Source organism: Mauremys reevesii, linkage group 9 (genome assembly GCF_016161935.1).
Source record: "Mauremys reevesii isolate NIE-2019 linkage group 9, ASM1616193v1, whole genome shotgun sequence".
Classification (NCBI taxonomy): domain Eukaryota; kingdom Metazoa; phylum Chordata; order Testudines; family Geoemydidae; genus Mauremys; species Mauremys reevesii.
Genome location: NC_052631.1, coordinates 30565573 through 30592728, shown reverse-complemented (window position 1 = coordinate 30592728; position 27156 = coordinate 30565573). Strand labels below are relative to the sequence as shown.

The 27156-nt window shown below is 42.5% G+C and overlaps 1 protein-coding gene across 2 annotated transcripts in view; it reads right to left on the bottom strand.

Annotated features, from left to right (window-relative positions):
* The window catches only part of SLC9A9 (solute carrier family 9 member A9), a 342765-nt gene that overhangs the window by 281407 nt on the left and 34202 nt on the right, over window positions 1-27156 (bottom strand). For both annotated transcript variants that reach the window (XM_039488401.1, XM_039488400.1), the window contains exons 3-4: window positions 21860-21937; window positions 21083-21159 (exon numbers count right to left, since the gene is read on the bottom strand). In XM_039488401.1, the coding sequence (XP_039344335.1) occupies window positions 21083-21159; window positions 21860-21937 (155 nt within the window). The remainder of the gene's footprint in view (window positions 1-21082; window positions 21160-21859; window positions 21938-27156) is intronic.

Genomic DNA, 27156 nt, shown 5'->3' with positions numbered 1-27156 from the left:
TATTTACTGGCCTCACCTGTCATGGGTAAGGGTCACGAAGGTTAAGATCCTTGTCACATGGACAGAGTCAATATCCAGTGTCTCCAGTGATTGCTGTTTCATTGCCAGAGATGGGTAGACAGGGTTTGAATAATTTGTTCCTTTATAGATAAGACTATTCAGAAGCCAGCACTTACTGAATGAATGTGGAGGAGGAAGAGTTGGTTTTGGCTGCTGACTAATATTTATGTCATGTTTATGCATGATTTGTGAATTTGAACAATGGTCAAGCCCCGGACAGGCTAGGCTCATGCTACAGCCCTTTCCTCTTCTCAGCAGAGATTCACCACCTAAAGCCCTCCCCAAGGCTCTTTAATCAGGGGAAATATTTTTTTGAAAAGATTCTAGGGATTGTTTGTTCTTTACAAAGCTTTTGCAGACAATTATTGGCAAATGTGTTAAAGCAGTCATCAATGTGCCTTATTGACGTGGAAGCCTGCCTGGATGCTCAGCGGAGTAGGCTTCCCCCAGGTGAACCTAATGAAAGAACAGCTTGATTTAAAAAGAAAGAGTTAGAGACAGGCAGAATGGGAGAAGCTTAAACTCAGATGAAAAACATTCAAGGGGGTTTAAGAAACCAAAGCCTGTGAAACAAAAGCTTCAACAGAGACTTAAAGGAGAAATTTGTCCAGACAAATGCTGGTCTTTCATACTAGACCCAACTTGGGGGAAATAAAACCAGCCTTCAAATGAACAGAAATGTACGTGGACATTATTGTTGAAGATTTCCCTGTTCTCTTATTAAATATGGGCTAAGCTCTGGTCTCATTTATACCAGCATCAATCCAGAGTAGCTCTGCCGGCTTCAGGGGAGTAACTCAGATTTACACCCGTGGAACAGAGAGCAGACTTTGGCCCTGTCACAGTACTGGAATAAGAGTTTTCTCCTTTATAGCCCAGCTTTTTGTTTTTCTGGATCCTGCAAATCCTACTCCTGCATTTAGGATACATGGCCAAGTGGTTATTAATATAGCTATAATTCAGCTGCGGAGCAAGGGCGGTTGTTGTGAGGGGAGCAAAGCCTGAGTGGCTTATTGTGATGAATTCAGGTTACATGTGTACAACTTATGAATTCTTGATATTGTGAAATTGTATTATGAAAAACTACTTTCTCGTGAATGCCTGCATGTGTATGAGTCCTGTGATGGAGCAAGGCCGGATGGCTACAGGAAAGTACTGAGGAGCAGGTATGTTAGCTCCAGGCTAAGCAAATCCCTAGTACCATGGGAACCAAAATGGCAGTTGCTTCAGGCTAATCAAGGCACCTGGGGCCAATTAAGAACTTTCTAGAAGGCACCGGAGAGAGCTACATTGATTGGAGCACCTGCAGCCAATCAGGACAGGCTAATCAAGGCACCTGGTATAAAAAGGGGAGCTCACTCCAGTCCAGGGGGAAGGAGCCAGAGGAGAGAAGTGTGTGTGAGGAGCTGGGAGCAAGAGGCACAAGGAGCTGAGACTGAGAGGGTGTGCTGCTGGAGGATTGAGGAATTATCATATCATCAAGCATTATCAGACACCAGGAGGAAGACCCTGTGGTGAGGATAAAGAAGGTGTTTGGAGGAGGCCCTGGGGAAGTAGCCCGGGGAGTTGTAGCTGTCATGCAGCTGTTATAAGAGGCACTATAGACAGCTGCAATCCACAGGGCCCTGGGCTGGAACCCAGAGTAGAGGGTGGGCCCGGGTTCCCCCCAAACCTCCCAACTCCTGATCAGACACAGGAGGAGTTGACCCAGACTGTGGGTTCCACCAGAGGAGAAGATCACTGAGGTGAGCAAATCCGCCAAGAAGTGCAGGATCCACCAAGGTAGAAGAGGAACTTTGTCACAGTCCACTATTGCTGACAGGGCCTGACAGGACACCAGACAGATACAAGGAGCAGTGCTTAAAATGCAACAGTCCTATTCAGGAGCCAACTTCTGGGACAATGGGCAAGCTATGTCCTTAGAAATCCAGTGTAGCTGACTCCTCTAAAAGGAGGGATGGAACAAAGGAAGCCAGAGCGGTTTAAATAGCAAGCCACACAGGAACAGAAGGACTGAGAAAGGAAGAGGAGCTGTGAGACAGGACAGTAAGGTGGTAATCCAAGCTGGGCAAGAGATTCCAGGAGGTCGAGGAACCAGCCAGTATGTAACAGCCTGTGTGAGGCAGGGCACACCCAGTCTGCTTGCCTGCCTGGACCCAGATAGTCCCACAAAGACTCACAAGGGAAGGGACAGTGTGGGTTCAGATGTTAACCTGTGGGACTCTTTCCCAGCACTTACCGAATGGGTGTGGATGTTGTGAAGGCCAAGACTATAACAGGGTTCAAAAAAGAACTAGATAAATTCATGTAGGATAGATCCATCAATGGCTATTAGTTAGGATGGGCAGGGATGGGGTCCCTAGCCTCTGTTTGCCAGAAGCTGGGAATGGAGACAGGGGATGGATCATTTGATTCCCTGCTCTGTTCTTTCCCTCTGGGGCACCTGGCACTGGCCACTGTCTGCAGACAGGATACTGGGCTAGATGGACCTTTGGTCTGACCCAGTATGGCTGTTCTTATGTGCATTTCCACGAAGGAGTAGCTGACTAAGAGCCAGTGCCCAGGAAATGTGCCAGAGAAGAAACAGGGCTGCAGCCTGCTGAGACCCAGGGAAGGTTATAGTAGCCAAGCAGAAGAGAATTGCATTCCCCGACAGCTGTCCTAGTGGCGAAAGGGTGCTTTCTAGGTGTGACCAGTATGCAGTTGTCAACTGTCCTGATATTGCAGAGTAATCTCCTAACCAGCCTCTGTAGATTAGTCAGTATTGCTATAGTATATAATTTACCAACATGAACCTGTTTCAGTGGGACATTGAAACCAAACGGACCCTTGGTGCCACTCGCCAGCAGCCCATGCCGCAAGCCAGTGGTGCTTTTCCTCACTGCTGCAGCCTCAGGGCTCATTACCCTGGCTTCTCCATGGGGCATGTTTGGGCTCTTTTCAAAGAGAAGTGCTATTGCTCTCTCATTATCATGCATAACTTCCAGACACACTAGGGTAAAAGATGATAAGATTCCTTTACAGACAATCACATGTATCATATGTACTTTCAGCCAGGCTGCTGTATGTCTGATGTGCGATCGTGTGCTGGGGGCAGTGGGGCACCCATTTGTGTGAGACCTGTATCTAATTATACAACTGTCATAGATTAGTGTGGTATATAAATAGGACAACTTATAGCCTGTATGATAACTGTTAACATTACCTTATATTAGTATTAACATATAACATGCCAATGTGTCATTAATAAATTAATCTATGCCTTTGTGAAAAAACGACATATCAAGCAGCAGGCACTGTTAAAGAGACAAGTTAATAAGACTTTTCTGGAGCTTTTTTACATTGCATATCTTGCCTCATGGAGAAAAAATGACAGGATTTGTGCACTTAGTTATTTTTGTCAGATTTAACTACTACCGTCTCTTCCCATTTATTTTTAAATGAATTACGTGTTCATGAATGATGCCAGCTTGACAGCCCCATGGACAGAAAGCATCTTTTTAGCCACAGAGGAAATACAGTTACAACATTAGCTTCCTCCAACTTCCCCAAATAGTGCTTCCATCCTAACCTTGAGGGGCTAACTAGGAGTGGTAAGGTAAAACCAGCTCTGTGCCATGATTGCTAAAAGGATGCACGTTACCAATTAGGAGTGCCAATTGTAATGGGATTTATGATGGACTAGAAGCTGGGCTGTGATCACCAGTTCAGTTGTTACAAGTGTTTCTATATTTATTGTCCTTTTATCATATGTGTACTTAGACCAACATTTTCAAACTTGGGTGCTTAAAGCTTAGGCACCTAAATCCATCCTTAGACAACTAAATAAAGAGTGTGGTAAACCAGGCCACTTATTGAGCTGCCCAAATTTAGGCATAACGTATGAAAATCTGAGCTATAGTGTTTTGGTTTGCCTGTATCAATGACCCTATGCTAAAATATTTGATTGGAAATTGCTTGTTGGACTACATTACCCAGAATCCTTAAGAGGAAGTTGGGTGGATCTATTTTTTAAGAATGAAATATAAAGTTTGAGGGATTCTTAGCTGCAAACCTTAATCCCTATCTTCTTTACTACATTCAGTAAATCTTCCATGTATATGATGTCAGGCTATGTCAGAGTGCTACAAAAGCACTGCTGAGTGTTGCAGCTATGCCGTTGTAGAGTACATGCTTCCTATATTGATGGAAGGGGGTTTTCTGTTGATGTAATTAATCCATCTCGCCAAGATTTAGTAACTAAGTCAACGGAAAAGAATTCTTCCATCGATTTAGCCGTGTCTATACTGGCTCTTAAATCGACCTAACCACGGTAGTCAGAGCAAAAAATTTTCACACCCCTGAGCGAAGAAGCTACATTGATCTGTTTTTTAACTGTAGACCAGGCCTAAGGAACCATGGTTATATGGGAGGTCTTGGAGTTGTTTAAAACAAACTGCCTTTATATCATTGAAGTCAGCCATTAAAACTTCTCAACCTCTGGTTTATCTCTATGAACGAAAACAGTTGTCAGACCATAGGATCTGTATAGAGCAGTGTTTCCCAAACTTGGGATGTCGCTTGTTTAGGGAAAGCCCGTGGCAGGCCAGGCCAGTTTGTTTACCTGCCGCGTCCGCAGGTTCGGCTGATCGCGGCTCCCACTGGCTGTGGCTTGCCGCTTCCAGCAGCTCCCGTTGGCCTGGAGCAGAGAACCGCAGCCAGTGGAAGCTGCGATCGGCCGGACCTGCGGACATGGCAGGTACACAAACCAGCCCGGCCCGCCAGGGGCTTTCCCTAAACAAGCAGTGTCCCAAGTTTGGGAAATAACGGTGTAGAGCAAACACATGGGAAAGCTAAAATAATGTACATAATCATCCAATTTAGAGAACATATTTGCAAAACTGCCCATGTCACTTGCCAAGGTAGCGCCAGAGCTGGGACAGAACCCTGAATTCCACTTTCCTGTCATGTGGCCTAAATGCAGGACCATCCTTCCCCCAATCCCTTTCCATACACCGCATGTAGAGGCAGCATATATAATATAATAACTAAAGCTCAAAAGTCTGGATGTTTAGCCAAGCCTTGTGTGACTCACTTGGGTGTACAAAATTGGGCAGGAAATGTCTGGTTCATTGCTTCTACAGCAATCCAGCCTGGTAACAGGATGTTCAAAAGCATGTAAAACAAGACAAATATATACTGGGAGATATAATGGGGGTGAACCTTTTGAACCTCAAATGTTTTATCCAACCCATCTCAAAGATATTCCTGTTCAAACTTGGACACCGTCTCTGGAATTGGTTTGCTGTCCTTTCTCTGATATAAAGATTAGGAAAATGCCCAGCTACATCACTGACAAATTCTACTATGTTTTGCTCCTTAATAAGTGTGTGTATGGACATACACACACTTCAGAACCGAGTCAAAGCATTCTTTTACTGGATTGGGATCTGTAGTGTTATACAGCCTATAGATCTTGAGCACCACCTCGTGGATTTCGCAGAGCAATGTAATCATTTCCTTTGAGTACATGATTCCAGAATTTAACCCATTGGTTTAAATTTTAAAATATTTTAGGGCCTGTTATCACTTACACCAGTTTTACACAGGTGTAAACCCATTGACTTCAATGGAGTTATTTTTTGATTTACACTTGTGTAAGAGGAGAACCAGGCCTTTGGTATTATTTAAGCAAGGATTTTTTAAAAGTAGCAATAGAATATTCATCCAATAGCAAATGTTTTCAAAACACCCAATTTTCTCTCACTAGCTACACCATAGTAGTGAGAATGGTTTCTAATTAAGGTCCTGTTTCTTCTTCTCAAGAAATCTCAATACATGTGAACAGAAATGTAGCTGGCCCTGAAATCCAGATGTCTAATGGCTAGGGAAAGAATGCTCAAATGCTATAGTCAAACATCCCACCTATTAAAAATATGACAAGTTTCAGGAGTGATATGGCAGCATTTTCAAACAGATTCTGTAAAATACACAAAAAGAGCTCTCTTGTGTTGAGCGAATGATTCAATATCCAGTACAAGCATTCCTCCTTAGTTAGAACAGAGCTTTCAGACTCATCATCCTGGAAAGATGCTGAATGTGATTTAGGCTTGAGTGATTTAGGTCAGCCTGTGTGGTAACTGACCGACATTTACCAGCCCTCTGGCTATGACATCTGTGGCCAGCATAATCAAAGGGCAAAAGTGAAATAAGTGATTTCATGTTCTGTGTGCATGATCTCTCAGCAGATAGGGCTACAAATTGTGTTATGTGATGAGTTCCCGCTCACAGAGCATGTAGTAAAAAGGAGAGTAAAGTCAACTAAGTACATAGTCTAGCAGGGGTCCACGGGGCTTCTAAAAACTTGAAAACAACCTGACACTGGAGCAGAAGGAAGTCTCCTCTCTATTGTTTTTACATGTCATTTCCCTTCCTTGGTGGACAAGACTGATCCGACTGACTTACACTTAGATATTCTGGCTGCACTGAGTGACTGGGGCATTCACCCCAAGGCTTAAATGAAAACTGGCATCAGCGTCCCTGCAAACACCCTCCTCATTAGTCCAGCTGTGCTCCAGAGCGCACCTCAGCAGAAGGGGAAGTACAGCATAGGGTCAAGTTGGTGGGCAGAACCAAAACAGGAAGGTAGTAAAGTGATGGTGGGGTGGGTAGGCAAACCATCCATTGCTCTTGCTTTTGGGGGCATTTACAAGAAAGCACAGGCAGAAGGCCAGCTCTCATGTTCAGCTGGAGGTCAGGTGCATTGATGAGCCTGTGCATTTGTAAATGTAGGTCAGCCGTTTGTCAGGCTGGCAGTGAATGAGTCAGTTTCGATTGTCCAGGCGGCCAGACTGGATAGGGATTGTCTAGTCTGCCTTAAGTTTCTATCATGCCTTTCATCCTGAAGCAGCCCAGACCACTTCACAAATTGATATACAAACTCCTGCATCCGTGAAAGGGGTCGCTTCATTCCCCTTACTGCCCATCTCTATCTAGGAGCAAGCAGTGTGTATGCTGGATGCCGAGGCTTGCTATCCGAAAGGAAACTTATGATGTCTGGAATGGATGATCCAGTACATAGTGTGAGCCTAACTATACCCCTGACCTATGCACAGATCTCCCATCCTGGGGAGGAGAACAGCTACCTCATAGGCTGCATATCCCCCCTTCCTCCTGGATTCTACGAATGCCTCCCTTTGGGTCTGGGGTCATTCCTAAGAGGACTGTGCAGACAAGGTGCAGGGTCAGACTGACTGCACATCATCCACTCCACTAGCCCTGCAGAGGTTGTCCCCAAAAAGATAACATAGCCCCAGATGGTATTTCTCTCCATGAGCCCCATCTTGCTGGTGGGGAGATCCCAAAGGGAGTTGCAGCTGGAGAAGCCTGACTGCATGGTTCTTTAGGAGCTCAGTTGTCAGGGAACCTGATGAGTGGTAGGTTTGTCTGGGGCTGCAGAATTAGCATACAGGTACAGGAAGTTCTCTGGCTGATCTCCAAGGAGCCATTCTGCAGGTTCTGGTTTTTGAAGGCCAGTGTACGGACAAACCCTAATGCCCAGAAGGAAGAAACTCTGCAAAAATGAGGAACCTCATGGAGGTTTCCTCTTCCTTATTCAAGTCCCCTTGTGGGGTTTCTCTGTGGAAGGGGAAAACTGCAGCTGTTTTTTTACTATTTTCCCGTCAGTGTGGTCATTCACACATTTTGCCAGCAGAGGGCACAATAAAAGAAGTCACTGGTTAAATACAGAGATGGTGTACCATGTCCAGAACTGAGTCATATTTCATTCTGTCCACATCGCATTGGGCTTTCATTTCCCAAGTGGTGGTGGTTTTTCGCCTTTTAATATCCACTGTAATGCAGTTATTTCACTATCCTTTATATATGCTTAAGGGTTTTTCTGAGAGATGCAAATAATGTCATCCCGCTGTTTTCCACATCTGTTTATGACAACCGAAACAGTATTTTTGCATGCTTCAGCTCTGCCCCAAGGAACAGTGTCAGCTGTAAATTGAAATGGTCTCAAATTCTAGTCTAACCACTGAACTTGCATCAACAGACATATTCAACTGCATTGAAACAATCCTGGAAATGCTTTCAGGTTTGTGTGAGTGTTAAAGGTCTGGAAAGCATTTTTTATATCAGTACCTTAATTATATCCATAGATCCAGAACATTTATAAAAATTAGCTATTTGTCTGCCTTCCATAGTAAAAGCTTAGCACAAGAAATCTATAATTAGAGACGGACCCAAAGCAAATTCCTAGACCCTACCATCACTAAGCTTCTCTAATCTCATATTTGATCAATCTGTTTTGTGTTTGCCATATTTGTTCTTGTACATTACAGTTAATCAGGAATAGTTCCCTTGTAATCAATAGAGTTTCTCCTCTCTGTTGCACTGATATTATTAACTTGACTGTAACAGAGTTACTCAATATTGCACCAAGAGGAGAATCAGGCCCACACTATGAGGGCAGTAAACTACACCTCTACCCCAATATAACGCAGTCCTTGGGAGCTAAAAAATCTCACCGCCTTATAGATGAGACCGTGTTATATCGGGTTCGGGCCGGTACGCTGTGCCGGACTGGACCGGCTTCCCTGGCGGTGATTTAAAGGGCCTGGTGCTCCAGCTGCTGCGGAGAGCCCCGGGCCCTTTATATCACCACTGGAGCTCTGGCAGCGGGGCTCAGGTGGGGAGTTAAAGGGCCCGGGGCTCCCTGCAGCACCTGGAGCCTCTGGCCCTTTAAATCACCACCCGAGCCTGGCTGCCGGAGCTCCAGTGGGGATTTAAAGGGCCCGGTGCTCCAGCTGCTGTGGGGAGCCCCGAGCCCTTTAAATCACCGCCGGAGCTCTGGCAGCAGAGCTCGGGTGGGGATTTAAAGGGCCTGGGGCTCTTCGCAGCGGCCAGAGCCTCTGGCCCTTTAAATCACCGCCTGAGCCCAGCTGCCGGAGCCCTGGTGATTTAAAGGGCCCAGGGCTCCACACAAATTCGGATATAATGCGGTAAAGCAGCGGGGCTCAGGTGGTGCTTTAAAGGGCCCAGGGCTCCCTGCTGCTTTACTGCATTATATCCAAATTCGTGCTATATCAGGTCGCGTTCTATTGGGGTAGAGGTGTATATGTTTACCAAGAAATGCACCAGCCATTCAGAGGCTGGTGATCAGTACTAGGTTGCCTCCCTTGGACAGAGGATAGGACTGTTTGTTTGGTTTTTTTAATCTAAAATTCTTCCTGTTTATCTGGCTCAGCTTCAAGCAGACAACATTGTACTATGCTGGTCCATAAACAAAGGAAAGTCTGTGCATTCAGACGTCAGTCTAAGCTGAACCAGGAAGGCAGTCCACAATACACGGAGTACCTTACACATGTAGTATTCACATACATGGCATCACAAAGTGAAGATCTCCTTCATGTTCACTTCTTTACAGACATTCATATGTGTAGTATATGCGACTTCAGAAGATTATTAGTAATCATTAAACTCTAACATCTTCATTGGGTTTAAGAGATAATTACTTGACACTTTTTTTTTAGTCCGGCTCTAGGGAATTCCTCCCGCTTCCTTCTCCTCCAATTAATCTCTGCAGCATCAAGATACTTAATAAACCCCCACAATTTCTGTGCCTGCCACAAAGCTGTGTGCATGGGCTGTGAAAGAGTGGAGACAGCACACAGCTTTATTTATGGGCAGCATCCACAGGAAGAGCAGGCTCTGTTGTCTTCCTTAGCTCTCTTGTTGGTGCAAGTGCTGGAAAAAAATAGATTCTTTTAATGAGGAATGAGATGTTGATTAATTTCTCTGAGGCAGCTCTAAACTAAAATGCAGAAATGATCCTTTGGGAATACGGGAGCTACATGATGCAGCAGTAGATGCTACTTGAATAATGTACTTGTCTAACTTAAAAAGTAGAGAGCTCTAAAGGTTTTCCTGTTACCCTTAACATGGCCCCATCATTCCCTGCGAGAAACAGTTTCCAATACTCAAAAGAATCACATAGCCTGATTGTACAGCATGAGTAGATTCAAGCCAAACAACATTTGGTTTTGGTTTGCTGAAGTACATAGCAACAAATGTTTGGTTTCCAAGTCATACAGCCTGTCCGTAACCCTTGAATACCTAGATTATAAACTCAACATTGTTTCAGCTCAGTATGCACATTTGTACAATTCCATGGAGCTTGAGTCTGAAAGGAATATAAAATAACCCCAGAACCTAAGTTCAAAAGTAAACACCCACCTGACATTTGCCAAACTGTCTAAATATCTATGAAGAAGACTAGGTAGAAAAAAAAATCAAATCCCCAGAGTCTTGCAGTGCATAGTAAGTGTAAACTGCTATTGCATGCTGAACTCCTCTGGCGTGGGCTGAATGCTTAATGAGAAATGGAAGCAAAGAGTCTACTGAGAATATGTCAATATCATCAGCAAGTTGTCTCATGTTACTATGGGGCCAGAACAGCTTAACTACTGTTGAACAGGACAAAGCTTCATTTTCAGGGAGAAAAAAAGTTGACAACTAAAAAGGAAAAAATCTGCAGGGAGCTCTCACTGCTCTTTCTGCTGGATTGAGCATTTCCAACTAAAAATTAATTGAAAACAGCCTGGTTAAGCTGCACATCGATGGAAATAATATACCTGTTAGCCCTAAAAAGAGTTAGAAGCAGCAGTTTGGAAGTCTATATTTTCAGTAGTACAAACCCACCCTGGTTTGATTGGACAGTTATGTTCATATCCAGGCACACCCCATTCACACAAAACCTTGGAAACATGAAAATGAGATGTCAAGAAAAGTCCCCATCATTTCTTGCTACTTTCACTATGCCTGCAATGATGTGGACAGCACTCCCCAACATTCCATAAAGCATTCTTCACTTCCACCTCCAACAGATACTGAAAAACAATATGTATTCCAGCTTCATCTCAAGAGCTCTCTACTGTAACACTTAATAGTGATCTCATAGGTGTTATCTTGACTAGGATTTAAAGGTGTGGCAGCTAATGGTTAGATTACAGTAGCTAACAAACTATCAATAGGGCTAGTTGAAAATGTGCTGTAAAACTTTTTTTCAATGGTAAATTGGATTTTTGAATAAATATAACTATTTATGGAAAATGTCTGCTTTCTGAGAAATGTTGATTTTTTATTTGAAAACCAAGATCACCAATTTTTTTTATTATTACTATTTTTTGCTGAAAGCTGAATTTTTTTCCAGAAGTTTTAGTTAAAGTTTCCTGTTTTGGGCCAAAAATATTTGATTTTCTTTTTTTGATGAAAAGTTAAATTTTCAGTAGGAAAAAACAATCCATTTTCCAACCAGCTCTAACTAACACCTTCTAAGAATCTAGTCAAGACATGTAAAGTATTACTAGGGCTTCTCCCAGGAGATAACTATCAGTTTAACACAAGCTAAAGTACAAACAACCTTGTCTTGACTATAGTTTTAGAAGACTCAGCTTTCTATCATGATCTAATACCAAACCTTTCAGCTGCTGAGTTGCCGTTAAGGTTTCAGCTGTGCCACATTAGATATATGGGGTTTATTCTCATCTCTCCCTGACGCAACCTTGGGCAAGCTTTCAACATATTTATTTGTAAAATAGAGGGTTAGATACTAGACTGACTTTTGGGCTTGGTCCCTCACATCTTACTTGAAGGGTCAGGGATACTGAATCTCTAAGACTTCCCTTCTTTTAGTCATTAAAGTTAAATAGATACAAACAAATAAAAAAATTTGAATGTTCTGACTTAAAATTCTTTCCCCATTCAATTGCTCAGCTTTCATTCACTCAACTGTTGTGATGTCATCATTTCACTTGGGGCTTGTCAACACACAAACTAGAACCAAAGTAACTAAATCACTTGTCATTTACACTTCTCATTATTTTGGTGCAAATATGTGGATTTCTGATTTAAAGTGTCCTATTATTAAAGTGTCCCAAATATTAAAGCAAGTTGACTTTTATTCACATTAAATCATAATATGATCATCTTAATTTGAAATAAATGTCCACAGACAGATTTAATCAAGAATAACTAATGGTGTGAAACTGTGAATTACAACTGATTTAGTTATTTCACTTCCAGTTTGGTTATAAACCAGTGCTTCTCAAAGCCGGTCCACTGCTTATTCAGGGAAAGCCCCTGGCGGTCCAGGACAGTTTATTTACCTGCCGCATCCGCAGGTTTGGCTGATCGCAGCTCCCACTGGCTGCGGTTCACCGCTCCAGGCCAATGGGGACTGCGGGAAGTGACACGGGCCGAGGGATGTGCTGACTGCCCTTCCCGCAGCCCCCATTGGCCTGGAGTGGCAAACCGCAGCCAGTGGGAGCCGTGATCAGCTGAACATGTGGATGTGGGAGGTAAACAAACTGGCCCAGACCGCCAGGGGCTTTCCCTGAACAAGCGGCGGACCAGCTTTGAGAAGCACGGTATAGACAATCCCTAGTTTTCCACTCAGAGAAACTTCTATATTAGATAAGAACAATTTCTAATGGGGATGGGGAAGCAGAGACACTCCTCCCCCACCTCCACATACCCCCTTCTAAACTTTATATACCATTTAGAAGCAAAATAAAGGCCTGGCTGGATTTTTTAACCTTTGCAAGACAGTCTCATAGTAGGAGCACTACTAGTTTAGCCCCAACCCCATGTCAGCTCTTCTCTCTGTTATTTCCACCAAAGGTATTAGAGACAGAATGGAAGGTGCACCTATCAAGAGTGAGCAATCCCTTGCTAACAGCGGAGAGACAGGAAAGAGACCAAGTGGAAGAAGAGGTGGAAGATTCATAGATTCCGGGAAAAGAGAGAAGGGACTGTTGTGATCATTCAGTCTGACCTGTATAGCATCGGCTACAGGATTCCCCCACCCCCAAATAATTCCTTTTTGGAATGGAAAGGCAAAGAAGATGCAAGGAGTTAGTGAAGGGGTAGGTACAGGGTGGGAGAGGAGGGACTACAGACACTGATGAGGAAAGAGATGGGAGGGGAAAGAGAAAAGGGATAATGAGTAGGAAGGGAAAGGGATGTTGACAGAGGAGGAGGAGGAGAATGGAAAAGACAAAGATAGGAGACTCATATTTCAAGGGCCCCCCAATATTTGAGACCTGGCATTCCACATTGCAACACTGGGAAATGAAGGAGAGGCACACGTCAAAATAATATCCCCTTAGAATAAATGGGAAAAGTTCATGTCCCTGTCTCTGCTGTAGTTTTAGTATATACTCTAGAGCAGTGGTTCTCAAAGTCAGTCTGCCGCTTGTTCAGGGAAAGCCCCTGGTGGGCCGGGCCGGTTTGTTTACCTGCTGCAGGTTCAGCCGATCGCGGCTCCCACTGTCCGCAGTTCGCCGCTCCAGGCTAATGGGGGCTGTGGGAAGCAGCACGGGCCAGGTGCTGGCCGCTCTTCCCGCACTTTGAGAACCACTGCTATAGAGTATAGTGTATCCTTCCCTTGATGCACATGGAAAATTCCCATTCACTTTATTGGAAGTTGCACATACTCATCAGGATGAAAATGACTCTCATGTTTCAAAGCATTTTTGGAGGGATGGGAGGAGAGGCAGGAAGTAGGACTCAGGTTGGAAAACAATGCAAACTATTTCTAAATGATGATCCATGGGTTTAATCTTTGGAATAAGCAAATTTTATACAAACCACTTGAAGAGAAGATAATAGTAAGGATTCTAAAACAGGCCTGAAACAGTTCTTAACAGTTTACTATAGGAGAGGAATTTTATGGGAAGATTGTCAGATTCAAGTAGCTGAGTAGTACTTATATAGTGAAAAAGGACTTGAATGCTTGGAAAAAGGGTGAAGACAAGTTAATGTCCAACTAGTAAACTTAGGTTATAGATATTTTTGTCACCAATTTGAAACCAGTTATAAATCTTCTGAGTAATCTTCAAACATTGCAAAAATGGCTGAGGGAATTAAGGTTAAAGGTGAGAGCAACAAGAAGGCAAACCTATATTTCTCTATTACAAAATGCTCTTAGCTCAAAACATAACAGAATTAAAGTACCACTATGGTCCAGGAAATGATGTTGACCTTGGAATAAATCCTTATAACATTGACCACATGTGCTGTTTATATTCCATGATTTGTCTTCAACAACACAGTCATTCGTATTCTGAGACAAATCCTGATGTCCGTACTCAATTTTACCTTTTACTTCGGCAGAACTCACTGCAATCACAAAGGCAGGCCACACTTGAATCAGGCCTTCCAGCAAATACTTTTGCTGTTTGAGTGGCATATTTCACACAGCCCTAGATACCAGGAAAACGATATCTCCTTGCCAAGGCTAATAGACAAGCTGGAAAAATATGAGTAAGTGAATGCAAAATGTACTGCATTCTGAATATATGAAATGTGTTACTGGCATTGCAATCCAAGAGAACCCAAGTAAAACCAAATAAAAAATCTCTGATAAGGCCAAGTTTAAGAAAATAATCAGAGTTCTCATGTGCTGACAGTTTGGCCTCGGCCTGAACTGAGGATGCTGATCTGAAGAATGATGGTTTTAAAATAAATAACCCAAGTCTTCCTGCTCCCCCTGCCACTCACTGTCTGGGCTATCGCTCGAATAGGCACACAGCAAGGTATCCAAACTTTTACAATTAGTTGAGCACTCATCCAGTTTCAAGAAAATTGAAAATATCTACCACAGGCATTGATTCTGAAAGATACTTCCCAGCAGATTAGCAGAGCTATATTAAAACTAAAGTCTCAGAGAACAGAATGCCAGCCAGGCAGCAGTTAGTGATATGGACTTTTATTTAAAGGCAACTAACTCCACCAAAAATTCAATTAAAGCAAAATACTGCCCTGGCCCCTGTGTGATTGTAGGCCCCCCATGAAGCAGAAGCAGTGTGATTGCACTTATGATGGATGGAATCCTGCACACTCAGGATTTCTCCTGCATCCTCATGCAGAAGGGCTGGGGGCTTGACCTCAGGAGGAGCAAAGACCGGGCCAATGGATTTGCCACTATTTAGACTCAGCTGCTATCACTTGCCATGGAGGTTCAGTAGCAGTTTTGCTGACGCTCCACGGCTTGGAGGGAGGAGTTCTTCACCTTTCTACTGATCTCTCTGCAGTAACCTTCACTACTCAGACTTACTCAGGTGCAAAAGGGAGGAATTGGCCTGAGGGGGAAGTTTTGTAGTTTCATATATGGCGTGTCTGTGAGTGACAAGCATGGCCTGGCATACTTTAGCACAGTATTTGGTTTAAAGCAACGAAGCCCGAGCAGGACTCACTGCTCACAATAAGAGCTCATGGTCCATTGTCTCCCACTCCCACAACTGGAGACACTGGATTATGGCTTTCCCATCCAAGTGTCACACTGTTCCTCTGTCCAGCCCCAGAAGACTCACCCTGCATTGCAAAAGCAGTGATTTTCCACAGAGATGGCAAGCGCCATCATAGCTACTCCTGCCAAGGTCACTCTTGGCAGCTCACCAAAGGCTTCTGCACTCTGAGGTTTCCCACTTCTTTACTTCAGAGCTGCACCAACTGTCTTGCTTTTTTGAAGAGAGATCAGGTGACCGATTGTAACAAGCTGCACAGGTTAATAACCATATCACCTATCAGGCCAGGCGTTGGATTGTTTACAGTGAGCTGCTTTATAAGTCAGTAGGACAGAAAGCGTGGGGCAAATTCATGAGTTTAAGGCCAGAAGATATCTCCATATCATCTAATCTGACCTGCTGTGTATCTTAGGGCACTAAATACCACCCAGCCACCCTATAGTAAGCCCAACCACCCGAATTAGAGGGGGAGGCTGCACCAAAGCTATACAGACATAGATACTTGCCTGTGTGCTCATGCACGTGTGCACACATGCACACACATACACACCCTTCAAATACATGGCTAATATTCTGCAATAAGGAACTACTTCATTTTCAGTCTTTTTGCCATCTACTTCCTGGCTTTTATTACAACTAATTCTCCCCTACCCCTGTCTCTTCTCTCTGGAGTGAAGCTCCTCCTTATGGGGTTTATTGTCTCTCTTCTTTCTACTAAGTTTTTAATTCTCTTTCCTTTCCTCTTTCTTTTTCATTTCTTGCTCTAAGTGGGTGCACAGTGCAGACGTACCAACTGTCAATATGGATTATACACCCCAGATGCTGCTCCCATTTTTGAGCCAGTCTGGGCAGAGTTACAGTTTCAGGCAGAAACCATGAGATGCTCAATTTCAAAGAGTTTCATTTCTATCCAGATAGGTAATTAGAGGGCCACCTGCCACCACTGTATTGTTGGGGCATCTCTCAGAGTGTAGGGGAGTCAAATCCCAAATACAAAGCACGACTCAAGAAGTGGATTCTCACACTTGACAATGCTGGGGAAAGGGCTTACATGCACTTAGACTACTGCATTTCAGCAGGGCTCTAGCCTATGGGCATTTTCAGCATTAAAAATGACAACAATAAATCTCTTTGTGTATTAAAAAATAGCCTCTCAGTCTAGAGACTAATATTTCAGTCATTTATTTCAAAGTTTAGAGGGGTTATATTGCTTTGTCATAAACCTATACAACATCAGTCTGACTGTGGAAAAGGATGCAAGGCTCACTGGATTGGCTGGCAAAGCATCCTGCAATACCAAGGCACAAAATACTCTCCTTAGGACATGCTGCCTGGGAAATCACAGAGAAAACATTAAAAGTTCCAGTTATTTTAGTAGTTGTCTTAAAAATTGAAAAACAGAAGCTATCCCCATCTGATAGAATCTTTGAGAAGACAACTCCAATCACGCACCCCCCAAGTTTAACTGTGATTATGTTGTTTCATGAAACTTGGGAAGAATCCATATCTTTACAGCTCTGTATCAAGGGCCCATGTCCTTCTTATGAAAAGGGAGGGCTCGCTTCCAGAGAACCATGTATCCTAGAACTTCCTACGCACCTCATTGCCTGCTGGAGCAAGACCAACAGAAGAGTGGAATAAAGGGGTGGGGTGCCATTTCTCATGGAAAACCACCCTGGGCTCTTTCCCATATGTGCTCCCTTACGCCTGCTGGGTGACTAATAGTATGGGTATCTCTATTTCTATGCTTCCATTGTTTAGCTTCCTCACAAACCCCACTTCTCATTGCCATACCCCGTCCCTGGTGTTAAAGACACAGGCATGGACTTATAAATCATGCTGCCAAAAGGACAACATGCCAGAGCAGTTGTTCCCTCAGCTGCTCCACCCAGCCAGCTGCACACTGCTCAGGTGGCACGCTATGGTCCCTGTGGGGATATAGATGTAGTAGTGGAGAAGCAGGATTCTTTCCACTTTGTATGGAAGCCATGAGATAGATGCTCAACGGTTTTCAAAGAGTTTTGCTTCTATCCATCTGGGAAATAAAATGACCTCCATCACTGAATTATCCAGGCATCTCTAGGAGAAACCCCCAAGCTGCAGATTGCCAGCAGTTTTGCTCATCAGATCACCATGTGAAGGGGGGAATCATATGCCCCTAGGTTTTGTTCACTGCTATACTACACCACACAGAATATTAACAAACATTAAGATAGAACATGGTCTTCAATTAGAGGAACATAAAGCTGTGACACAAGCATCTAGTAAGTATTGCTATTCCCTTTTTACAAAAGGGGAAAATGAAGCACAAGTTGGTTAAGTGACTTGCCCAATATCACATGGGAAATCAATGGCAGAGCTGAGAAGAGAAGCCAGAACACCTAGATGCTCAGTTCTTTGCTTTAATCACTCAAATGTGTTGTCCCTTCTACTATAATCATGTTCACTTGATACTGTTCATGTAATGACAACATACATTGAAGCCACACGTGCAGATTAGCACAGATCTAAGAACGCTGATGTCTAGAAACAGAAGGATATGGGGAACATGATATGATTTCTTTCTGACACACCATTGCGCTTGGCCAACTTACGAAATTACAAATAAAACTGGCTGAGAATGGCCAGGGAGCATCTTGAACAACCTTGAAAGTAGATATATATATTTTTGGCCTTTATAGTGCTTGGAAGGGTATTCTAAAACCTTGTAAAACTAATCAAGTTCAATTTCTACTAGAAGGATCCATTTCATTGAGTTTTCAAAGTTGTATTAAGTTATTAAGATGCATTAAAAGATCATAAAAATGCACATAATTATTCCCACTCCCACAGTTATCTATTGTTTCTCTTAAAATCGGCCAGAGTCCAGTCACTGAGCCAGCTGTAACAGTCTATAATTTACACAGTGTAACAGAACAAACTTGGTAAGCGTTACCTCCATGATAGAGTAAAAAAGACACATTGTTATGTGCTTTTATCACTGCATGACCCAGGCAGACTTATGAAGTCCAGGGGTGGTGAGTGATTCCATCAGAAACCAGGACAAAATACTCTGAAATGTACATATACATATAACGTCCCCTGAATTCGCCAGCACCAGCCCCCAGTCAAACTTTGGAGAATTCTATTGCAGGAACAAGCAGGCCTGGCACTCTGTTGCACGCTCCCCACCCCTTCTTTCTTTTCAATCAAGCTCAGTAAGTCCCTTGGCCCGCAGCGCTTCCAGCAGCTCCCATTGGCCCAGAGCAGCGATCTGCAGCCAGTGGGAGCTGCGATCTGCCGGACCTGTGGACGGGGCAGATAAATAAACTGGCCTGGCCCGCCAGGGGCTTTCCCTGCACAAGCGGCAACCCCTGTTTGAGAAACCCTGAGTTAGAGAAAGGGATGTTGGGTAAGGAGAGTTAGGGTGATAAGTTGTACGTGGGGAATGAGCAGGAGTTGGGAAGACATTCAAAAGGAGAGGTATCCAGACCCAGAGATGTTGGCAGAACTGCTGGACCCTGGAACAAGACTCCAGGGAGGAGGAAATGAGGAGACTGTTGCAGGGAGAGAGGGAGCTAACTACAACTTGGCATAGTCATTTTCTAAATATTCATCAAATAATTTACATAAAAAAATAAAAGCCAGCATTATCTGGCAAAACATTGTGAACATTATTTAGTGAATATTAATCAACCAGCTCCAGTAGTAACAAGGTGGAGGAAACCTTGAAAGTTGAAATAATTCAGATAAACATCTAAATGGAAGTCCAGACCTTTGGTGATTTTTCCATTAGTCCTGGTGCCACATAAATGATGATATTTTCACATATAAGACCCAAAAGTTCTTATCCCTAGCATGCCATTTTAACAAGCTTCCTCACTTAAGTTCTCCAGGTTCCAGATATACAGCTGCTGTTACTTGCATACACTGTAGCACTGATCTTAAAAATTATTCAGCCTCGTGTATATACATATTACATTCACCCACATGGGGAAGTACACATTAACCCAGATACTTTGGGCCAGATTCTTAGCTGGTATAAACCGGCATAGCTCCACTGAAGCCAATTTACACCAGCTAAGCATTTGGCTAACTGTTCACACTGTAAGAAACTGCCTGGTGTGCTTGTGTATCTCTGCCCTCTACTAGAGGGAATCAGAACCGCTCAACTGTGACATACCCACATGTATCTGACGAAGTGGGTATTCACCCATGAAAGCTTATGCTCCAATACTTCTGTTATAAGGTGCCACAGGACTCTTTGTCACTTTTTACAGATCCAGACTAACACGGCTACTCCTCTGATACTCAACTGTGACAGGAGCTGCACAGCTACCGGCTAACCCAGACTCTTCTTCAGCTCATGTGGCAGGGACCTGTGCTTTTGGAGCATGATGATTACATTTCTCTCTACTGTCAGTGAAATTCTGAGTGATCAAAGCATGCAGTATAATAAAAACCAAAAAATCCAGGTGATGATGTTTTTTTTTTATAGTACATGCAAGTTGTCTGTGCTGTTGGCTACTTTGAATCTTACTAAGATGACAAGAAAGTTAACTCTGATGTCAAGATACCCATTTTTGTCTTGTTTCCATTGAAAGGATAGTTTTTACAAGTATTAAACTTTGAATTACAGATTAATCCATCAGTCACTGATGTTTTCGTAATACTGAATTGACATTAAATGTGAAAGTTCTGTCTTATGATGATGTTGAAAAGGAACATATATTTTGACTGCACACATATAACTTTACTTAAGATCTGTTATAAAAAAGCAAGAAGATAGGAGTCAAAGTTAATTGCTTTCATAATTTGAAAGCCCTCTGCCTAGGTTCAGAAGTCTGATCACTTCTAAATTAAAGCACATGCATAAAATTGAAGTGCTACCATAAATCCTTGCATATCAGGCTGAATAACTTAAATGGCTCATTTAAGAGTTACACAGACCAGGATCTCAGGTAACCTACAAGTTTCAATGAGCCGCTAACCTGAAAGTTGAACCTCAGTAAATTCCCAGACTTATAACCTGTAAAATAAGCCCTCCTCCTTCAACTCCACACAATCCCAGACAGATGGCTAATGAAGTCTTAGGTCCTAACCCTGAAATGAGCTCTGCATAGGCAGACCCCTGTAAGGAGTTCCGTTAGCTTCAGCAGGGCTCTGTGCAGGTGCAGAGCTCATTGAAGAAACCTTGGTTCAGAACCAGTTATTTGCCTTTTACTGCTGTGGGAATTTTCCTACACGACCAGGGCTGAAGCTTGTTCATTGTCGCATTGACTCTAATCTGTTTTCCACAGATGATACTGGATATCCGCTACAGTTCAAGAACCTTAAAATTCCTCCTGTCTTCCTGGAGATTTCTTGTTCTATAAACAGAATGCCAGTAAAGAGCAGTGTGTTCCCCAAGGCGAATGCTCCCTTCTTGCAGGACAGATAAAATGTTAATGCTACATGACTGTAAAAGGCAGCCTGTGCCTATAGAAAGATCACAAATTAGGGCCCAAGTGTGTAAGATAGTGAGTGTCTCAAGGAAAGGGTTCGGCCTATACCATGACTGCATCTTGAATTTTCCATCTCAACCTCACCTGAAGATAGAATTTCATTGTTTAGGAAAGTCATGAATAGATATGTAGGAAAATGCCTTCATATTAGACTAACACTGGTGCAGTAAATCATGTGCCCTTTTATCAGGAAAATCGACTAATCTTAAACTTGAACAAGAATAATAGGATGTGAATTTCACTTACCCTATAACAATGCAAGAGATGGCAGTTCCCAAAAAGGCATATGTTAAAATTGATCCTAAATTACGAAAAAAATGTCTCTGGGGAAACAAAGTGTGAAAAATACAATGTCAAATTTAGCAGAGTTCATCTTAGAAACCTAAATTCAAGTTCAGACACCGATTTTAGGAGTCCCATTCAAGCCATTCTGGCAGTTGCTATAGAAGTTCTTCAGGATTGGAAAAACAAACAAACCACAGGCTTCAAATACACTTTTGAAAATATGATCTAAGACCCACTCATGTTCTGTCAGTGTCTATATGTCACGGATCTTCCCTTCCTGCATCTCAAGTATGATTTGCACATTCATGTATGAAACAGTTAGTGGTCATAATGAAAGCTCAGGTTCTTAATGACCTATGTAAATATTACAATGAATCCCCTCCCTTACACAGATGTAGGTCCCAATTCTGCATGGTAGGAGGACTGCTGCACACATGTGGAGCCTCACTGACTTCAAAGGGGCCTTGCATGGGCACAGCAATCCACCCACACTTTGAAGTGCAAGATCAGAGCCTTACAGAAGCGTAACAGAGAGCAGAATCAGGCCCATGGGTTTGAAGTCTTAAACAGTTATTTTTCATTCTCTTCTCTGATATCAAATGGCCTAAATAATTACCATGCAAAAGAATTTCAAACTGACCATTACTTAGATTCTTCTCCCCACCAATGTAACAGTGGCACTACAAAGTAGCCATCAGACCAACCCACCTTCTGTAAGTTAAGAGAGAAATCACTTACCTTCTTTAAACTATATCCAGCATGAAATATAATGGGTGGCAGTAAAACATTGAAGAAGATCGAAGGATCAAATGTCATCTGCCAGAAAAGACAAAGATATTGAGTAAGGAAAAAGTATAGCAGCCATTCAGTTTGTTATGGAAGATTTTAAGTGAGAGTCAGCCCATTTTAAAATCAGGATTAATCACGGTGTCAGGCTTAATAAGTTACTCTCAAAAGTGTGGAAACTGGACAAATTACTCAGAGTTATTATCTGAATAAATACTAGTTTAGAGTTCCCTGCTGCGTGTGCATATAGTACAATATTTAGATATTTTTGTAAAAAAAATATTAAGCATAAGAAATAAGCCGTGCTCTGTTCAGAACACAGGCAAATTACATTTTATATGTTAAGAAGAGTAATGAACTAGATGGCCTAGTAGGTTTGGTGGTGGACTGGGGACTCAGGAGTCCTGTATTTGACTCCTGGCTAAGCCACAGATTTCATCCGTGATTTTTGGAAAGTCACCCCGTGCCTCAGTTTCCCACCTGTAAAATGGGATAATACCGTCCTACTCCTTCTTGTGTTTCCTTGTTCCAAATAAAGGAGATCTTCCCTCTCATGGGAGGATATTCTCCATCTTTGCTTATGCTTATTACTTTTTATTTTGCTTTACCAATGTTAATAATAAAAAGCCCCAAAAGAATGACAATTCTGGGTCAGATCAATGGTTCATCTAGCCAGTAACCTGTCTCCCAACAGTGACCAGTGCCAGATGCTTCAGAGGGAATGAACTGGGCACTTATGGAGTGATCCATCTCCTATTGTCCCATCTCAGCTTCTGGCAGTCAGAAGCTTAGGAACACCCAGAGGATGGGGTTGCATCCCTGACCATCTTGGCTAATAGCCACTGATGGACCTATCCTCCATGAACTTACCTAATTCTTTTTTTAACCCTGTTATAGTCTTGGCCTTCACAACATCCTCTGACAAAGAGTTCCATAGGTTGACTGCATTGTGTGAAGAAGTACTTCCTTATGTTTGTTTTAAACCTACTGCCTATTAATTTCATTGAGTGACCCCTGATTTGTCTGTTATATTAAGGGGTAAATAACACTTCCATATTCACTTCTCCACACCATTCATGATTTTATAGACCTCTATCACATCCCCTCTTAATCATGTCTTTTCTAAGATGAACAGTCCCCATATTTTTAATCTCTCCTCAGATGGAAGCTGTTCAATCATTTTTGTTGCCCTTCTCTGTACTTATTCCAATATTTTTTTTGAGATGGGACAACCAGAACTCATGTGATATTCAAGGTGTACCATGGATTTATATAGTAATATTATGATATTTTCTGTCTTATAATGTATCCATTTCCTAATAGTTCCTAACATTGTTAGCCTTTTTGATTTTCACTGCACACGGAGCAGCTGTTTTCAGAAAACTATCCACAATGACTCCAAGATCTCTTTCTTGAGAGGCAACAGCTCACTTAGACCCCATTGTTTTGTATGTATAGGTGGGATTATGTTTTCCAAAATACATTATTTTGCATTTATTAATGCAGAATTTAATCTGCCGTTTTGTTGCCCACTCACCCAGTTTTGAGAGATCCCTTTTGTAACTTTTGGCAGGCAGCTTTGAACTTAACTATCTTGATTAATTATGTATCATCTGCAAACTTCACCGCCTCACTGTAAACCTCTTTTTCCAGATCATTTATGAATATGTAGAACTTGTCCAAGTACAGATCTTTGGGGGACACCACTATTTACCTCTGTCCACTGTGAAAACTGGCCATTTATTTCTACCCTTTGTTTCCTATCTTTTAACCAGTTACTGATCCATGACGGAACCTTCCTTCTTACCCCATGACTTCCTATTTTGCTTATGAGTCTTTGGTGAGGGATTCTGTCAATGGCTTTCTGAAAGTCCAAGAACACCATAGCCCCTGGGCCATCCTTATCCACATATTTGTTGATGCCCTCAAAGAATTCTAATAGAGTGGTGAGGCATGATTTCCCTTTACAAAAGCCATGTGGACTCTTCCCCAACATATCATACTTATCTATGTGTCTGATAATTCTGTTCTTTACTATAGTTTCAACCAATTTGCCAGGTATTGAAGTTAGGCTTACCGGCCTGTAACTGCCAGGATTGCCTCTGGAGACATTTTTTAAAATCGGCATCACATTAGCTATCCATCAGTTATCTCATACAGCCAATGCTGTAATGAAAGAGGTGCTCGGGCTCAAGCAATTTTTTTTTTACTTTCATAACTGATGTGGCAAGCCCAGAGGTGCCGGAGCTATGAATTGCCAACCCTAGAGGTGCTAGAGCTGAGCCCTGGCAAGCCCCAGCACAAATTAAGCACGGCCTCCAGTGGCAGATTTAAACAATAGGTTACATACTACAGTTTGTAGTTCTGCAATTTCATATTTGAGATCCTTCAGAACTCTTGGGTGTATACCATCTGGTCCTGGGGACTTACTGTTAAATTTATTCTAAAACCTCCTCTATTGGCACCTCATTCTGGGACAGTGCCTCAGATTATCACCTAAAAAGAATGGCTCAGATGTGGGAATCTCCTTCACATCCTCTGCAATGAGGACTCATGTAAAGAATGTATTTAGCTTCTCGGCAACTGCCTGGTCTTCCCTAAGTACTCCTTTAGCACCTCGACTGTCCAGTGGCCCTACTGATTGTTTGGCAAGCTTCTTGCTTCTGATGTACTTCAATTTTTTGCTGTTAGTTTTTGTGCCTTTTGCTAGTTGCTCTTCAAATTCTTTTTTCGCCCAGCTAGTTATACTTTTACTTATATTTGACTTGCCAGAGTTTATGCTCCTTTCTACTTGCCCCAGTAGGATTTGACTTCCAATTTGTAAAGGATGTCTTTTTGTCTTGAACCTGTCTCTATTCCTCTGTTGTTTAGCCATGGTAGAATTTGTTGACCCTCTTACTGGTGGTGGGGTTTTGTTTTTGTTTTATTTAGGGAATATAGTTTGCGTCTCTATTATGGTGTTTTTTAAAAGTTGCACTCTTGTGGCTGTTCCTTTTAATTTCCATTTAACCACCTTCCTCATTTTTCTGTAGTTCCCCCTTTTCAAGTTAAATGCTACTGTGATGGGTTTCTTTGGTCTTCCCCCTCCCCTTAAGAATGTTAAATTTAATTACAGTATGGTAGCTATTACTGAGCGGCTCAGCTATATTCATCTCTTAAGTGCACCACTTTGGACTAAATCAAGAATTGCCTCTCCCCTTATGGATTCCAGGACTAGCTGCTCCAAGAAGCAATCATTAATGGTGTCTAAACATTTTATCTCTGCATCCCATCTTGAGGTGACATGTTCCCAGTCAATAGGGGGATAGTTGAAATGCCCCATTATTAGTGAGTTTTCTGTTTTTGTAGCCTCTCATCTCCCTGTGCATTTCACAATCACTGTCACCATCCTGGTCAGGTGGCTGGTAGTGTATTCCTATTGCTATTCTCTTGTTATTCAAGCATGGAATTTCTATCCTTTCTATGGTACAGTTTGAGTCATTTAAGATTTTTACTATATTTGACTCTATGCTTTCTTACACACATAATGCCCTCCCCCACCAGCATGACCTAGTCTATCAATCCTATGTATTTTTTACCCTGGTGTTAACCATATCCTATTTATTTGCATCATTCCACCAAGTTTCTATGATGCCGATGATACTCTAATTCACCCCTTCTAGTAAAAAGTTTCCAGCTCAGTCACTGGAGCAGCTGGTTAGCAGATTCAGTTTTAAAATTTTCCCCAAACATAGCTGTTTGGAAAAGAGCCTGTGTAACTGTTTAATATTCATTTCTCTAGATTCCATAGAAAAATACTTATGTAGGAGATTTTTTTTTCTGACTGCATGTACTGCAAACTCAATTTGGGTTCGAAGGGTGAAATTGGGTTCTCTCAATCTCACATCATCTCCAGGCATAAAGGTCCTGCAGGCTAAATTAGCCCCTTAGCATTGTCTAAGCAAGGGTAGTTTGAACTATAGGGGAATGAATAGAACTGTGCACCGAAGTACTGAGCTGTAATTCCCGCAGATGGGCACCGAGGACAGGAACTGAAAGGTTCCTAATATATCTTAAGGTACTCATGTTTGAAAAGAACTACATTAAGGTGAACTAGGAACATTCTACTTGACAGTAAAATGTAGTTTTGCCAAGATGTGAATCTGCCCTTTCGGCAAGAGATCTGCTTGGTGGGAATATGCTGAAATCGCATGTGTACTAGGAAGCCTTTCCTTTAAACCTCAGATGCTTTGCTGTTTCTTTTAGGAGAGTATATTCAATTAGAGGGCTTTTAATGTGCTTAATTATTAACAGTTCAACTAATTTACCAATAGCATCCTGTAGCTCTTCATTATCATTTCTGTTCCCATCTGTACTGATAGTGCAGGAAAAACTACCATGGCAATGAAACTGAAATATCCTCTCAGTGGCACTCATCTATCCCTATGAGACAACAGCTTATTTATCCTCTGCACTGCTGGAGATGCAACACATCATTGTGTGTGGAAATCTGAGAGGGACTAACTCCATCATGGCCGTTAGTATGCCACCTTGTGAGGAAAAAGTGGTCTGTCTTGGAAGCAGCAGGGGGTTACATTATATTCTCCATGTTCAATGGATGAGATTCATCTATTCTGCATGGAGCCAGAGTAACTGGGCTTTGTATGGGGCAATGAGCAGTCTACTATTCACTCCCCAAACCAGGGCTGTGCCACTATTCTACAATCCAGCCTTTCCTGCCTCTAAACTGGGATAGAAGCAGCTGTTACTCCATACACCCTTATGCAAGCTATTAGGCCCCTGGATCTGTGTAACCCTGTGTAACCCTGGACTGTCAAACCCACTCAAGTCTCTGCTTAGCACCATTTGGGTCCCATATGGAGCTTCCTCACAGAGATGGGGTGGAGAGCTACCCATGTGTTATGCAGGAAGTCAGAATAGCTCATGGTGGTCCCTTCTGGCCTTAAATCACAATAAAAATACAGTATATGTCCCCTAGCCCTACTCAAGGGATTAGGCAATGCGGAGGTTCCTGCATGGGCCCTTTGCTTTAGGGTGAATTTCACCCTATGAGCATATACAGAGAGTATTACTTATGGCATTGGGTGAAAAGATTCAAACAAAATAAGAATCTGTGCCCCAACTTTGAATGGGACCTTTCTGCAGGTTCAGGAATAATTAGTTACCTTTTTTTCAATTGTCACACAATCCTATGCTCCTCAGTTCTGCTTTAGGAATTAAGCCCCCTCCTCAGTGAACTCCATGTACAA